The following is a 15,489-nucleotide window of genomic DNA, read 5'->3' on the forward strand; positions in this document are numbered from 1 at the left end:
AAGAATGGTGGAAGATCTCAAACAAAGACCATTGTTGCCTCCAAAAAGAAGTGAAAAGACCCCTCCAACCACTGCCACCCCCTCCCCACCACCACCCTTTTCCTTCCCAGCAAATCCAGACCCCTTGCAACCCGGGTGAGAGAAATGTGCAGTGATAGAGCTCTCTTTAAGCTAAAAAGCCCCTGTGTAAACCTGTGTGTGTCTGCAGAAAATCAATCAACCCCCACCTTCGCCTCTCCCGACGGACTTCTTTTTGCTGCATCTCCCTAAATAAGACCTGCTCGTCAGATTATAGCAGACGGACAGGTTGAGCAAGCAGCAAACACAGCCTCAGTGTTAGCTGATTCAGAGGCACAAAGACCGTCCTGCGGTGAAATATAACCAGGCCTTTTGTCCTGAAGTTAAATCCATTCCCCTCTGAGTCGGTGGGATGGCTTCTGGCAACAGAGCTGCCTTTTTTCCCCTTCCTGACTTCTGCATAGAGATGAGACAACGGTCCAATGTCCAGCAGCAGGAAGAGAACATGTTGAGAAGCAATAAGTTATGTGGTATGAAGAGGAGAGCTTTTATTTGTGAGTCATACAGTGATGTTCATAGACAGATTGACGATTGTGAAAGATGGAGGAGCAGCGTTGCTTGTCAGGCCTCATAAGGCGACAGCCATGGCTCTATTTGTGTTGAGTTCTATGAAGCGTGAGAAGATGTTGGAGGGAGCAGGGTCGTTAGTTTTAAAGGTCAAGGCAGCAGGGCGACACGTGACAACAATGACAGCAGCAAGTGAGCTGAAAGTGACAATGACTGAGCCTCAGGTGGCAAATAAAGAGAAACATTCCTTTTCAAAGCGAATTATGCCTCTTTTATTCCTTCATTGTTTCTATTAGGTGCTGCTTGGTCTGAGATTTTCATAGAGACCAGTGAGCAAAAATTAAACCTTTAAAAGTCTCAGAACATTAACGCATTTTAATACCAGACCCAGATAAATTTAGAAATGAAAAAAAAAAAAGTTTTTTTTTCCCCTTTTTCAAATGATTGATTTCATTATGGGAAGAAAAAAACACAAACCAGAGTTTGGGTGAAAGTTTACGTTACCTATGAAGCTAACAACTGATGTAAAGATGTATCTGATTTACTTAAGATGTTATTGATAGTTTTTAACAGTGAATAGGCAAATTAGGTTCAGGCAACAGCATTTCAATCAGATTTAATTCCAGACTTTGACTAGACCATTTCCAAAAATTGTGTTTCTAACCATTCAGAGAAGGGCCCCAAATACTGTACATTAATTTATCCCTCTGTATGCTCAGCTTTGTGTTCTGTTCAGCAGCAGATATAATCTGCATCTGTCCCTGGAAAGACACGCTGAAGAAAAATAGGTGTATTATAAACGTGTCAATAAAACTACAAAAACTTTAAAAACTTTAAAGACAGAAAACACACTGTTAAACACTATAACTTCCACACAATATAAATTTTCTATTCAGTCAAGTTTTTGGATTGATTCTTCTTCCGCAGTAACTTTCTCCAAAGTACAGCGTTTTAGCAATGCAAATTAATACATAAATATCATAATGATTAAAAACTCAAATTAAAATGGCAAATGTTGATAAATATAGTTTGCACAGAAGCATAAATTAGGGGTAGAAGGAGCTGGTTGCTTATTAATTAACACCTCAACGTTATCCTCTGTAAGTCATCTGGCCTTCCATTCATAATTCTAAGTTTTGTCCTCTTAACTCAGTCTCCAGCAAACATTATGTTGCTGCTCTTTTCTCCATTACCTTAAAACAACCACTGCGGACCCTGAATTATCCTCACCCTATTCTGAACTTCCTACCAAGCTCAAACACTTCATATCACTCTGCTCACCTGATTTGCCCATTTATAGCAGTAGACCCTTCTCTAAACCCTGGAACATTCTGATTTCTTGCATGTGCATCAGAAGTAAACCTAAAATCATGACATTTACCAGATCAAGCAGCAGGAAGTGCATTCTTCATATGCGGTTATTTCACATTTCCAAAAAAAATCCAGAGAAGTTGTTTAATATGAAACTTTAGTGTGTTCATGTGGAAGATATATCAGTTATCTTTACATCAGATTTTCAAATAAAGCCTGACCCTTCCCTTAGAAGACTTTTTTTCTTTCTGCTTCGCCAACACCATGCAAAAAGATCAGTTTGAAAACATTTTTAAGAGTAGTAAATAATGTTTATAGATGAAATGGCCTGAGTTATTAGGGCAAGCTGAAATTTATTAGGGTAACTTTGCAAAATTGCTCAGGAAGAATGTCAATGAAAACAATGATCTTAGCTTTCACAAATTTTCACATCGTCCTCCTGCATGGTGATCCTTCTCTCAGATGACATTGCTGCCCTCTACTGCCACACATTTTCCACTCCTATGTTGGCAGTCTATATTAGTTAACTTTGTTTTATAAAGTAAACACCATTTTTGGAAGATATTAGATAATTACATGGTGAATAATTAATCAAAAACCTACAGACTAAACAGCCATGACATACAAGCAGCTGTTTGAATAGGTTATTCATCCTGCAAAAACAGACATCAAAGGTGACCCCCTTTTAAGGATGAATTCATGAAATAAGATCCATGCTATTTATGCTGCATTCCTCTTAGACAGTCTATCTTAAATATGTAGTTTCAGAAGCAGAGCGTGCATTGTTTCTTGGTTTGAAAAACTTGGTTTGAAAGGCAAAAAAACAAGTGCAGAAAAGTAATGAAAATTAAAACCAGAATGACTTGGAATACAAGAGAAAACCCTGATTCCAATGGATGGAATAAATATTAAAATGACAATTACTACTTTAAACAATTTGATTACGCCTATGTGAAGCTAAGCTCATTTTGGGGTCTCAGGGTCACGTTCATTTTTTGTCATATGACCCCCAAACATTGATTCTTGCCTCAGTTTGCCTCACAACTTCTACCGATTTTCACAAATGTGTTTATTTTCAATCGTTTGCTTTTGAACAGACTGTGCTTGATTCCAAAAATCATTTTTCTGCAAGAGCATAGCTAAAACTAGGAATTTGAATTCAACTTTGTCATTCCACTGTCACAAGTACAACACAACAAACTGAACTCTCTGCATTTAACCCATCCTTTTCGGGAGAAGTGGGCTGCCATTGTGTGGTGCCCGAGGAGCCGTGTCAGGGTCTTGCTCATTGATCCAGAGTGGCAGTCCGCGGGAGTGGGGCTTGAACTTAGAACCTCTGGGATCCAAGTGCAATGCCCTAACCACTTGTTTCTATTTTTTATTTATTTATTTTTTTTTATATATATATTATTCTGAACACTAGTATGCAGTTGATTGTGGTGTTGCCAGAGGGGCCCCAGGGCCCACTGTTTAGTCAGCTGAGTCAGTTTAGGGTCACGTGGCAGTACAACTTCACAAATTGCTCTTGAGAATACTTCTGTATCATAGAATGATATTTCAAATCGCTTTATACGACAACAATTGAACACAAACTAACAGAACCCAGTTTTGACAAGATGTTTAATTTGTTAGCAAATTTAACACAGGTTAGAAAAATAAATACACCAGAAAAAAAACACATTTTCACATGCAGCATTATGGAATTGTAGGAGAGGATGAACAGGACATACGGTAACTACCATCCAGGACTTGTACAAATCTAGATTCAAGAAAAAGGGCAGCTAACATATCTGTAGAACCAAAACATGGACACAAACTGTTTCAGAGTTTTAACTTCAACTCAGGGCTGCCGAGCACTTTTTGCTAAAACGAGCTGCCATGGAGACATTTTCTTTCCCCCCAGGCTGTTAATCTCAGGAACACTTAACAGTAAGAGTGTGCTTGATTGATACCATACTTCTTTTTTTTATATATAAATACAGTGAGGAAAATAAGTATATGAACACCCTGCTATTTTGAAGTTCTCCCACCTAGAAATCATGGAGGGGTGTGAAATTGCAAACAAAGGCTACTGTACCAAACAATATTGATTTTTGCTGGTGTTCAAATACTTATTTGCAGCTGTATCATAGAAATAAATAGTTAAAAAATATATCATATATTGTGATTTCTGGATTTTATCATTTTTTTCAGATTATGTCTCAGTCACAGTAGACATACCCCTACGACTGTCCCTTTCAGACCCCTCCATGATTTCTAAGTGGAAAAACTTGCAAATTAGCAGGGTGTTCAGATACTTAGTTCCCTCACTGTACCTAACAAATTTTAAAGTGTCCATATAATATTGGTTCACATTCGATCAAGTGAAAATAACACTTTTGAAAATGTTAAAACATTTAACTCAGCAGGAGAACTGGATGAACAATGCCTTAAATTGTTGATACTTGTCAGGATTTATGGACAAATATAGCAGAGTATCATCAGCAAAACTGATATAACTTAGCCACATTTGCTTCAGGACACGCTGACAGGAGCAAGGCTGCCATAAATGGGCACTACCAGGTCCTCTAAGACCATCAGTGCTAAAAACAATCTGGGTCAGGTGTCTTGCCCCAAAGACACAGCAACTGAGCTGGGATTTAAACCTGCAATCCTCCAGTTGCAGTACAACCATCTGCATCCTTCACCACAACTTAAAAGTCCACTGATATTGTTGATACCACATGTGTTTTAAGTGATTAGAATGCAGAAACATGTTAGCATTCTGGGGGAAACTCTGCTACTTGTTAAATTTAAAATCAACTCTTAACAGAGTTGCCTGAATTTAACTCAACATCGAATCATTGGAGAAAATAACTCTACCATAATTGAATTAGACTAAAGTATTGAATTAATACTGTACTTTCAGAATACACTGGAAATCACATTTGATTTTGCTTTGTATATGTAAATCATATATCTGTCAGGATTTGGTTGTGGTTTTTGAGGACCCAAATGCAGAGGCAGGGAGGCAGAGGAGAGGTGAGTTTCCCAAGTAATCACAAACAACTGAGGCACTAATCCAAAAACCCAACTTAAAATTTAACACAAACTAGAGCCATGGAGACATCAGGGGAAAAAAGCATGTGGAGTCAGGGAAAGGCGAGAAGAGACGAGGAACCAGCACTGAGGAACTGCTCAAGGAGAGTATTTATGGTAGACTGAACAAAGAGAGGACTAACGAGCATATTGGCAGCAGGTGTGAAGAGAGCAGTCTAGGAAGGAGATAGTGAAAAGGACACCAACACAAGAGGGTAACAGAGGACAACAAATAAAAACCTAAGAACTCAAATATATCCAGAAAATACAACAAAATGGGAATTAAACCAATAAAAGTAGAAAACATGGAGCAAAGTAAAAAGTAACAGAACCAAGACCGTGACAATATGTATCTAATGATAGCAATGTGGAACCAAAGTCATATTCCTTGTTATGGTGCACCAACTTGCAAACACTGTAAATTCTAGAGTGTTAAATATGTAGTGTCAAAGTACATTGACTCTTGAAGAGTTATTACAACAACAGCTGGAGTAAGATATCCACTACGTTCTAATTTAACACTAATTCCGAGTGGGACCAAATGCATTCTGAAAGTATTACTTTAACACAACAAAATTTACTGTGTAATAAAGCTAAATGGTGAAAAAAAAAAAAAAAAAAAGATAACTCAGGAAATAAAAAAGTAAAAAAAACAAAGCTAGAAGGTAAAAAAAAGAAAATCATTGCACTGTATATTTTTTGTATGGAAGCCCGTTTCTGGCACATGATAGAAAAACATGCCAAATACAAAGTCATAAGTCTGAATTTCAAAGTCATAATTATGAATTACAAAGTCATAATTTCGACTTTTACAGTCATAATTATGAGATACAAATTTTGAAAGTTGAAATTATGACTTTGTTTCTCAAAATTCTGACTTTGAAACTCGAAACTATGTCTTTGAATCTCGTTATATTAGACTTTCTATTTGGCATTTTTTAACTTTCATATGGCGGACACAGGCTTCCATACATAGTCTCCACCACCTCCGCCATATGAAATTTACTGTGTAATAAAGCTAAATGGAAAAAAAGAGATATAGCAGTAAATAAAAAAAGTAAGAAAGAAAAAAGCGAGAGGGTAATAAAAAAACAAAACAATGCATTGTATATATTTTTTGTACGGAAGCCCGTTTCTGCCACATGAAAAAAAGCCTACTAGAAAGTAATAATTATGAAATTCAAACTCATAATTATGAATTACAAAGTCATAATTTCGAGTTTTAAAGTAATAATTACGAATTGCAAAGACATAATTTCAACTTTTAAAGTCATAATTATGAGATATAAATTTTGAAAGTCGAAATCATGACTTTGAATCTCGTTATTATGACTTTCTATTTGGCATTTTTTAACTTTCGTATGGCAGACACGGGCTCCCATACTTAGTCTCCTCCACCTCCGCCATATGAAATTTACTGTGAAATAAAGCAAAATCGTAAAAAAAGATAAATTAGTAAATAAAAAAGTAAGAAAGTATAAAGCGAGAGGGTAAAAAAAAAAAATTCACTGCACTGTATATTTGTATAGAAGCCTGTTTCTGCCGCATGAAAGAAAAAAAATGCAAAATAGAAAGTCATGATTATGAATCTCAAAGCCTTAAATTTGTAAAGTCGAAATTCTGACTTTGTATCTCAAAATTCTGACTTTGACACTCGAAATTCTGACTTTGAATCTGGTTATTATGACTTTCTATTTGGCATTTTTTAACTGTTATATGGCTGACACGGGCTTCCATACTTGTCTCCACCACCTCCGCCATATAAATTTACTGTGTAATAAAGCTAAATGTAAAAAAAAAAAAAAAGTTAAATCAGTAAATAAAAAAAGTAAGGAAGAAAAAAGCGAGAAGGTAAAAAAAAATAAAAAATCACTTTACATATAATTGTATGGAAGCCCATTTCTGCAACATGAAAGAAAAAAATGCCAAATAGAAATCATAATTATGAATTACACTGTCATAATTTCGACTTTTAAAGTCATAATTATAAGATAAAAATTTTGAAAGTCGAAATTATGACTTTGTATCTCAAAATTCTGACTTTGAAACTCGAAATTAGGACTTTGAATCTGGTTGTTATGACTTTCTATTTGGCATTTTTTTAGCTGTCATATGGCGGACACGGGCTTCCATACACAGTCTCCACCACAAAATGAAGCAAAATAGAAAGATGAGCAGCTCAGCATCCTTGCCTGCCTCCATCCTCACATCAGCAGCCCTCCGCAAACCGAGGAGGGTTCAAACCCGTCCACCCTGCACAGGGAGAAGGGACGCCATCTTGTAAGTTTACCTCCTGGAGGAGAGGAAGGAGAGCCGCAGCAGGGACCGGCCGGCGCCACACCAACACAGAAAGACATACCAACCGTTGGAAGTGAGTCATTAATGTTGCATATGCGCGTCAGAAACTGCTGATGAAATATATCTGTGTGGATTAAAGGCGCTAGCTTAGGGAATTTAGTCTCTGCATCATCACCTGTTGGGATGCAGCATCAACGGTTATCGCGAATTATATTAAACAGTCGTAACAATAATAATAATAAACAAAATGCTATGTAAACATCTGGAAAGCTGCTTATTGACTTGTTTAATCTCCACGTTTGTAGCGTTACTGATTCCTTACAGTCTGCAGAGATAAACAGCAGACACAGGGATTACATCATACTGCTGCAGGTGCATCACACACCTGACAAAGTATGGCAAGCTGTTTGAATAAATAATAACACAACTCTTTCATCTGAGGAAGTCTTTCTATTATAAAATATTATTCCGAATGAAATAAGTTATTTTGATTTAATGAACCAAAGGTTGAGCATTTTGACTGTGTGGAGGAAACCCCCTCTGGACCATTTGGGTTATAGAGGCAGCACAGCCTGCTGCTTTTAATAGAAGCATTTTGTTTATGACAGGGACCTGCAAAGTGTCAGGGCCAGGTTTGGCCCTTGGAATGACATTCTAAGCATCTAACCACAACCTAAATGTAGCAAATGTTTCTACCTTGAACAGGCAGTTTATGATGAATGGCCTGTACATCACATGCAGGTAATAAAGACATTGACTGCAGAGGATGTAGGAAACTATGACCCATACGTCGGCTGGCTAATATTTTGGGCTGTTATTATAATTTGGTTATTGTAATAAACAATATGTGCATACATGGGCGGTTCCAGACAGGGGCGAACAGGAACAGTGCCCCTGTAGAACAGCTTCTGGTACGTGTTATAGCCGCTGTACTAAAGAAATAATACAAAGATAATGAATTCTAATGATGATATGTGCTGAAATTCAGTTTCAATTCAGTTTATTCATATGGCGCCAATTCACAATACATGTCATCTCAAGGCACTACAGTCACATTGATTCAAAGTTGTCTACCTAAGGAAAATCAGTTGGTTGCATCGACTCATTCACTCAAATGCAATCCCTCACACTAAGCATGCTGGTAGCGACAGTGGAGAGGAAAAACTCCCTTTTAACAGGAAGAAACCTCCAGCAGAACCAGGCTCAGTGTGAGCGGCCATCTGCAGAGGCAAACTGGGGTTCAAGGAGACAGAAGCAGAGATACAAAAAGCAGCTATAAAAGGCGGCCCCGTCCAGGAAACACACAGCCAGGTAGACGAGCTCTGAGCCAGCTCCCATGTCAGAGGACGAAGAGAGGACATCCAGTTAGTCACACAACTTTGAGTTGATCACAGAGCAGATGCATTTATACGGAGACTTGATTACACACAGGTGGATTGTATTTATCATCATCAGTCTTTAAACCAACATTTGATCATTCATAGAAGTTCTGGATCTCCTGGTTCTCCACTCCACTTCATGATTGTGTCCCACTTGTTGTTAATTCTTCACAAAAAAAAATACAATTTTATCATTTATTTCTTTATGTATGGTGAAAGGTTGAAAAGTTCAAGGCAGCCGAATACTTTTGCAAGGCAAAGTATTATAAATGATAAACTGGATTTACACCATCAGAGTCTGCACTGTTGATGTAGTTAGCCAAAGTGATTAAATTATCAAATGTTGCTTGCCATTTCATTCTCCATCTTTGAACCTAATCTACGATTTGTTTACTAACTAAACACCCCTAAGATAAAGTGGACGACCATTCGAAACAAGTACAGAGCAATTTAGCCTTGTGCAAAGTACCACCTATGGTAGCTGCCATGTTATGAATCAGCTGCTTACATCCAGAGAGGAGCTGGGATTAGTTTAACTTGATTTCCAGCGTGCTCAGGGACCAGAAGGCTAAACCGAAATGCTAAATGGGACGGTAAACAAAAAAGTGCATTTGCAAGGATTTAAAAAATGCAAGGTGAAAAGAAAAATAAATTAATAAAGGAATTACCTTTTTTAAATGTTTGATAAAGAAAGGTATCTTTGAATTATGGTTTTTAAATCTGCAAGGATTTGACTATTTTTTTTATTACTATATTTAATAATGGATTAATAAATTAATAAATACAATTAACTTTAAAATGTGAAATTAGAAGAGAAGCAAGTATTAATTCTAATTGTATTGTTAAAATTTTAAAAATGTTTGTTTATCTTTTTCAGTGACTCTTCTGGTCTTCCATAGAGGGCAGCCGTCCTTGTATCCTGTGAATGTTCTCTAGATGATAGAAGGCTGACTTTGTTACCGTCTATATGAGCCTCTGAAGGTTCAGGTCTGAGTCCATCACTACACCCAGATTTGGTCGAAAATACATGTTTTTGGACTTGGGAAGGATTAGCAGTCTTTTTTACTGATTATACATTCTTTGTTTTTTTTTTTGTCTGTTTGTTCATTTTTTTCACAGGCCCAACGCCTGCTCCCCTTCTCCTTTTCCCCTGTGCTGAGAAGGCGAAGGGACGATGTTTTATGCCCACTTTGTCCTCAGCAAACGTGGGCCGCTGGCCAAAATCTGGCTGGCGGCCCACTGGGACAAGAAACTGACCAAGGCTCATGTGTTTGAGTGTAACCTGGAGAGCAGCGTGGAGAGCATCATCTCACCAAAGGTCATTTTTCATCCTAATTACCTGCATAATTACATAATTAATTACAGTTGTGCATGAAAATGTACATACCCTCCCATTAAAATCAATTTAGAATTCACACAAGCGATTCAAATAAAACCAAACTGAAAAAACTCATAATAAATAAAAATTTTACTGAATGTGTCATTAACAATGAATCAACATGGCTGTCAACATTTACTGAACACTTTCTGAACATCATAGAAAAGACCTGATTTCACTGGCATCTGATTTTATAAAAATATAACTGGGATGCTTTAGTTTGACCTTAATCAAGCTGGTCTTGCTAAAAAAAAAACCGTTTGGCTTAATTCAAATGTGAAAAGAAAAGTGGAACAAAATTCCTCCCTTGTGATGTCCATAACACACGCTGCCCCCTGGTGGTAGAATCTGTATTATTTAAGCAAGTAAAGTCATTTTTAGCAGGTAATGTTTCAGATTTTTATTTTTATTATTTTTATCTTTAGGTGAAAATGGCTTTACGAACATCGGGACACCTGCTGCTGGGGGTGGTGAGGATCTATCACAGGAAGGCTAAGTACCTGCTGGCTGACTGTAACGAGGCCTTCATCAAGATTAAGATGGCATTCCGTCCAGGTTAGGAGCTGGGCACGAATGAGAGATCATCAGTTATTATAAACATTTCAAAGCTCATCTATTCTTTAAATGTTTGTAGGAGTGGTAGATCTCCCAGAAGAGAACAGGGAAGCTGCCTACAACGCCATCACGCTACCCGAGGAGTTTCACGATTTTGACCAACCGCTACCTGACCTAGAGTGAGTCCTTTGAGTATCTAGATGTGGGAGATCTATAATGAGGTTGCTGCTGATTCTATATTATTCTAGGTTTCATTACATCCGTTGCATTTTATTGCAACATTGGCTGGTTTGAGACAGGAGACAGATGATATCAGCAGGGTTTTTACAGTTTGAAAAAATATGGACAAGTGTTCCAGGTCTAGATACATTTTGAAGAAAAGAGTAGAACCATCTCTCCTTTCTTCCAAAGCTTCAAAACTGCATGAAACTACTACATAAAGCCATATAGAAATCCATTATTCAGACTATATAGACAAGTTTAAAAGTAATTTAAAATCTTAGATTTTGATTCTGATTGAGACATTACTTCTATAAAAACCTGTGTTTTTGTGTAAATTCCGGATTTCCTAATCTGCTGATTTCTTCACACAATTGTTTGTATCTATAAAGTCTGCAGAACAACATGTTTCACTCTGTGTGTTAGATCAGATCTTTAAACCCTTTAGAACCTGATTAGAAGAAGACAATGTAATCCACAAACACAGCGTTAAACTTCTGAGAGTGTTTTTAGGTATTTTTGCCAGGTAAGTAAAAGTTGGTGGTGGGATTTGTATTCAACAGTGACATCGACGTGGCTCACCAGTTCAACTTGAATCAGAGCCGAGTGGAAGAAATCACCATGAGAGAGGAGGTGGGCAACCTCCCCCTGCTACCAGACACCGATTTCGGTAAACAGTTTTGGTTTGTCCGTTGCTAAATGTCTTTAAGACTTTCAGAGTCGCAGAGAAGCTCCTGATGATGGGTAGGGGTGATGCCATCTGATTTTTGTCCTGCAGCTAATTTTGGCATGGATGACCGTGAGATGATGCGAGAGGAGAGCGCGTTTGAGGTGGACATCATGAGTTCCTCAGCTTCCAACCTCCTGCTGGAGGCTGAGGGCGGAGCTAATCAGATGGCGGACAAGTCCAACCACCTGGAGTATGATGAGCAGTACAAGGACGACTTTGGTGATAATCCCATGGAGAGCAACGGAGGGGGCATGCTTGGTATTACGATTGTGGACTTTTAGCAAATTAAAGTATTAATTAAAAAAAAAAAAGCATTATCAATATTATTTATGGTTTCTTGGATACAGTTGCCAAGCTGTTAGGTAATGAGGATGGAGGTGGCATATTTGACGACCCCCCCACCATCACAGACAGCATGATGATGCCTCAGGACCACGGGGAGGATGAGGATGACTTCGATGCTCTGTCAGGTTAGTTTCTGTTTTATAACAATAAGAACATGACATATAGTTTGATTCGAATCAGAAGTTTTTATTTACTTTATTCTGGCTATGGATGCCATCTTCTTTTGAAGCTGTTAACAATTTCATCTGAACTGTTTTCATTCTAAATATGGTCACAATAAGAACCCCTGTGTAAGGAAAGTCAATGCCTTCAGCTTTAATGAACAATTCAACCCCTATTTTTTGTTTTTCCGATAAATAATAATGATAAACTAAGAAGACATTATTTTGACAATTTACTTTGTTGCATCCTGCTTTTGTGGCTAAAACTCTTGTTTAGAGCATGTACTGCATTTGAATATGATGCAGTAACACTGCTGCTGTGGAGCATAAAAGCAGCTTAATCTCCTATATGCCTCTGTAGAAAGTTGGGGCTAAAATATTGAGCTTTGCAATCTTTCTAACAAATAATTAGCTTCGCATTTTTGGTTTATTTACTATTAATTTACCTTATCTACGTTACCCTGGTTCACCGGCCATCTCTTCCTTTAGGCATGTTTAGCCAAAATGTATGAATGAATGAAAACATTCACAATAAATATTGTAAACTTAAGGGAAAGAAATCAGAAAAAAATTGTGTTTTTTTTATAATAAAAAATCCTAAATCCCAACACTCATCAACACCACCATCCATCCATCCATTTTCTAACACGCTTATTCCAATTGGGTTCGCGAGGGGTGCTGGTGCCTATCTCCAGCTGTCTACGGGCGAGAGGCGGGGTACACCCTGGACAGGTCGCCAGTTCATCGCAGACCAAACAGACAGATGTTTACATATACTCAGCTTTGGCATGGTTTCAAGCTAAACTTGGGCACAGCTTAGAATTTTAATTGGCAACGATCCCCAAAACCTTTTAACATTTATAAAATTTCATAAAGAATGACCATAACTCTACTTAATATTTATAAAACTAGCTTAAAGTGTTGTGTAAAACAAAATAAATAAAATTAATATTTGAACTCCAAATTTAGAATGGTAGAAAAAAGAAAAAGAAAGAAAAAAAAATAAATATATATATATATATATATATATATATATATATGTGTGTATAGTCTTAAATAATTTATTAATTTAGTAAAATGATTTATAGAAAATTACTTATAGAACAAAATTATTCTGATGTTTTTATCTTGTCTTCTTCCTACTGGGTTGTTAGCGGGAGCCCCAGACAGTCCCGACTCCGGCCCGACAGAACCGGCCCCGGCCATGACGGACCAGCAGGAGCAAACTGCTCTGGCTCACAATGAGGAAGAAACTTTCGCGCTGGAGCCCATCGACATCACAGGTGATATTTAGATGTTGTTCAACTTACTGCAGATGCAGCAGTGTCTCAAATGAGGTCACATTGAATCTGCACAGTGAAGGAGACCAAGGCGAAGCGTAAAAGGAAGCTGATCGTAGACAGCGTGAAGGAGCTGGACAGTAAAACTATCCGGGCACAGCTTTCCGACTACTCCGACATCGTCACAACCTTAGATCTGGCCCCGCCCACTAAAAAACTGATGATGTGGAAGGAGACTGGAGGAGTTGAGAAGCTCTTCTCCCTCCCTGCTCAGTCTCTCTGGAACGCCAGGCTGCTGAAGGTAAGGAAGCATACTTCAAGGTGGCTCCACGTTCTGAGGTGTTTTTTTTTTTTTAAATATCGAGCATCTGCCATGTTTATTCTAGATGTTCACGAGATGCCTGACGCCGCTCGTCCCAGATGAGCTCAGGAAGAGGAGGAAAGGTGGGGAGGCAGACAGTCTAGATGAGTTCCTGAAGGACCTGGAGAACCCAGACGTGCCAAGGGAAGCAGGAGCTCTTCAGCAAAGAGATATCATCGGTAGAAGCTTGATATTATTAGATTTGATATTAATATCTTATTGTGTTGTTTGCTAATCATTGTTGGAACCTAAGTAAGTTTCCTTTTTGCTTTGCTTTGGGTGTGGACTTCACCAAAGTTAAGTTTTGTCATTAACCCATTTACTCACGCTGATGGTGGCAAGCTAGATTGTAGCCACAGCTGCCCTGGTGCGCACCTATGTTAGCCAGGCTGCCATACACAGGCGCCACCGGGCCGTCTGACCACCATCAGTAGGCAATGCGGGTGAAGTATCTTACCCAAGGACACAACAACATTGAAAGCTGGAGCTGGGGCTTTGGTTGCAGGTCAAACTCCTGCATCCGACACCAGTTATGAAGTTTCAGTTGAGGAAGTCCATGTTCATTCTAAAGCAGATCAGACGGGTCTGTATTTTTCTCTGCTTTTTGTTAAACATGAACTCCAGATCAGACCATCATGGAGGAAGCTAACACGGTGCAGAACTCAGCCGTGGAGGGGAGCAGGACAACGCTGGACGAAGTCGCCATGCCTCCACCGTCCTCCCAGAGAGGCCAGAAGCGCAAATCCCAGGACTCAGATACAGTCCTACCTGTAGGTTCCTCTGATTCTTATTTTTTATTTTCTTTGGCATCTCTGCAACTTTATTTCCTCTCATTCCCTTAAACCCAGACAGGAAACCTGGACGAGCAGCAGCAACAGATGCAGCAAGAGGGATCAAATGCAGCTCCTACCCAACAACTCGAAGCCACCACAGTAGATTTGCCCCCTGAAGAGACCGCCGCCAGCATCAGCCAGCTAATAGAGCTGGACTTACTAGCTGATAAGGACAAGAAGAAGAACGACGATGACTCGGATGAAGAGGTGAAAGAGCTTGACATAATGTAAAACTTTTTTAGAGATTTTTTTGTAATTCATGGCTTGAATCTAAATATGGTCACATGGTGACAGGAGGAGGAGACACAGGGAGGAGAGCAGGACCAGGAGGAGAGGAGGTGGAACAAAAGAACTCAGCAGATGCTTCATGGCCTACAGGTAAAAAAACACACTGGCTGATTGGTTTTTATGATCTACATTAACCTTGAAAGAAAGATAGATATACTTAACCACCTTGACAGCATTGTTTAATGTCGAAATCTGACAACAAATGTAAGTTTTGATGGACTTTCCTGCTAAAAGTATCAAAAGTGTTTAGATAATATGAATATAGTTGATAGATCTGTGACTGTAGCAACCAGCAACATTTATTGCTTATTTTTCAAAACTATCTCTTAAGATAAAAATAAAACTGAAAAAAAACAAAGTTTCAGTGAACCTAAGCTTTTTGTACATATTTTATCCAAAATAATTGTAGCTCTCCATAAGGTTTTAATATACACAAAAGTTTAAATCTTTCACCTAATATTTCTATATCTTTCCATTGACCAAATTCTGTTCATATTATCTAAGTAAACCGACCAGAGAAAATGGATGATTGGTGCTATAAGAGACAAGTGGCTTACCTGTTAGGATGCAAAAAATATACTACCAGAATGATGTCTGGTGGTATATTTTGATTCCAAGCGAGCAACAGTTGGAACACATGCAATCCTTTACTTCAAAATATATACAAAAAGGTCACATCACCGATTAG

At 38.3% G+C, this 15,489-nt stretch overlaps 1 protein-coding gene across 1 annotated transcript in view; it reads left to right on the plus strand.

Annotated features, from left to right (window-relative positions):
• Positions 1 to 7,047: 7,047 nt before the first annotated feature.
• Positions 7,048 to 15,489, plus strand: part of rad21l1 (RAD21 cohesin complex component like 1) — a 10,890-nt gene continuing 2,448 nt past the window's right edge. The window contains exons 1-14 of the mRNA XM_015376943.1: positions 7,048 to 7,345; positions 9,529 to 9,638; positions 9,771 to 9,969; positions 10,455 to 10,584; positions 10,664 to 10,763; positions 11,367 to 11,473; positions 11,582 to 11,791; positions 11,881 to 12,003; positions 13,194 to 13,322; positions 13,397 to 13,620; positions 13,706 to 13,859; positions 14,305 to 14,450; positions 14,529 to 14,720; positions 14,808 to 14,891. Coding sequence (XP_015232429.1) covers positions 9,826 to 9,969; positions 10,455 to 10,584; positions 10,664 to 10,763; positions 11,367 to 11,473; positions 11,582 to 11,791; positions 11,881 to 12,003; positions 13,194 to 13,322; positions 13,397 to 13,620; positions 13,706 to 13,859; positions 14,305 to 14,450; positions 14,529 to 14,720; positions 14,808 to 14,891 — 1,743 coding nt within the window. The 5' untranslated portion in view covers positions 7,048 to 7,345; positions 9,529 to 9,638; positions 9,771 to 9,825. The remainder of the gene's footprint in view (positions 7,346 to 9,528; positions 9,639 to 9,770; positions 9,970 to 10,454; positions 10,585 to 10,663; positions 10,764 to 11,366; positions 11,474 to 11,581; positions 11,792 to 11,880; positions 12,004 to 13,193; positions 13,323 to 13,396; positions 13,621 to 13,705; positions 13,860 to 14,304; positions 14,451 to 14,528; positions 14,721 to 14,807; positions 14,892 to 15,489) is intronic.

Source organism: Cyprinodon variegatus, unplaced genomic scaffold (genome assembly GCF_000732505.1).
Source record: "Cyprinodon variegatus isolate N-32 unplaced genomic scaffold, C_variegatus-1.0 Scaffold144, whole genome shotgun sequence".
Classification (NCBI taxonomy): Eukaryota; Metazoa; Chordata; class Actinopteri; order Cyprinodontiformes; family Cyprinodontidae; genus Cyprinodon; species Cyprinodon variegatus.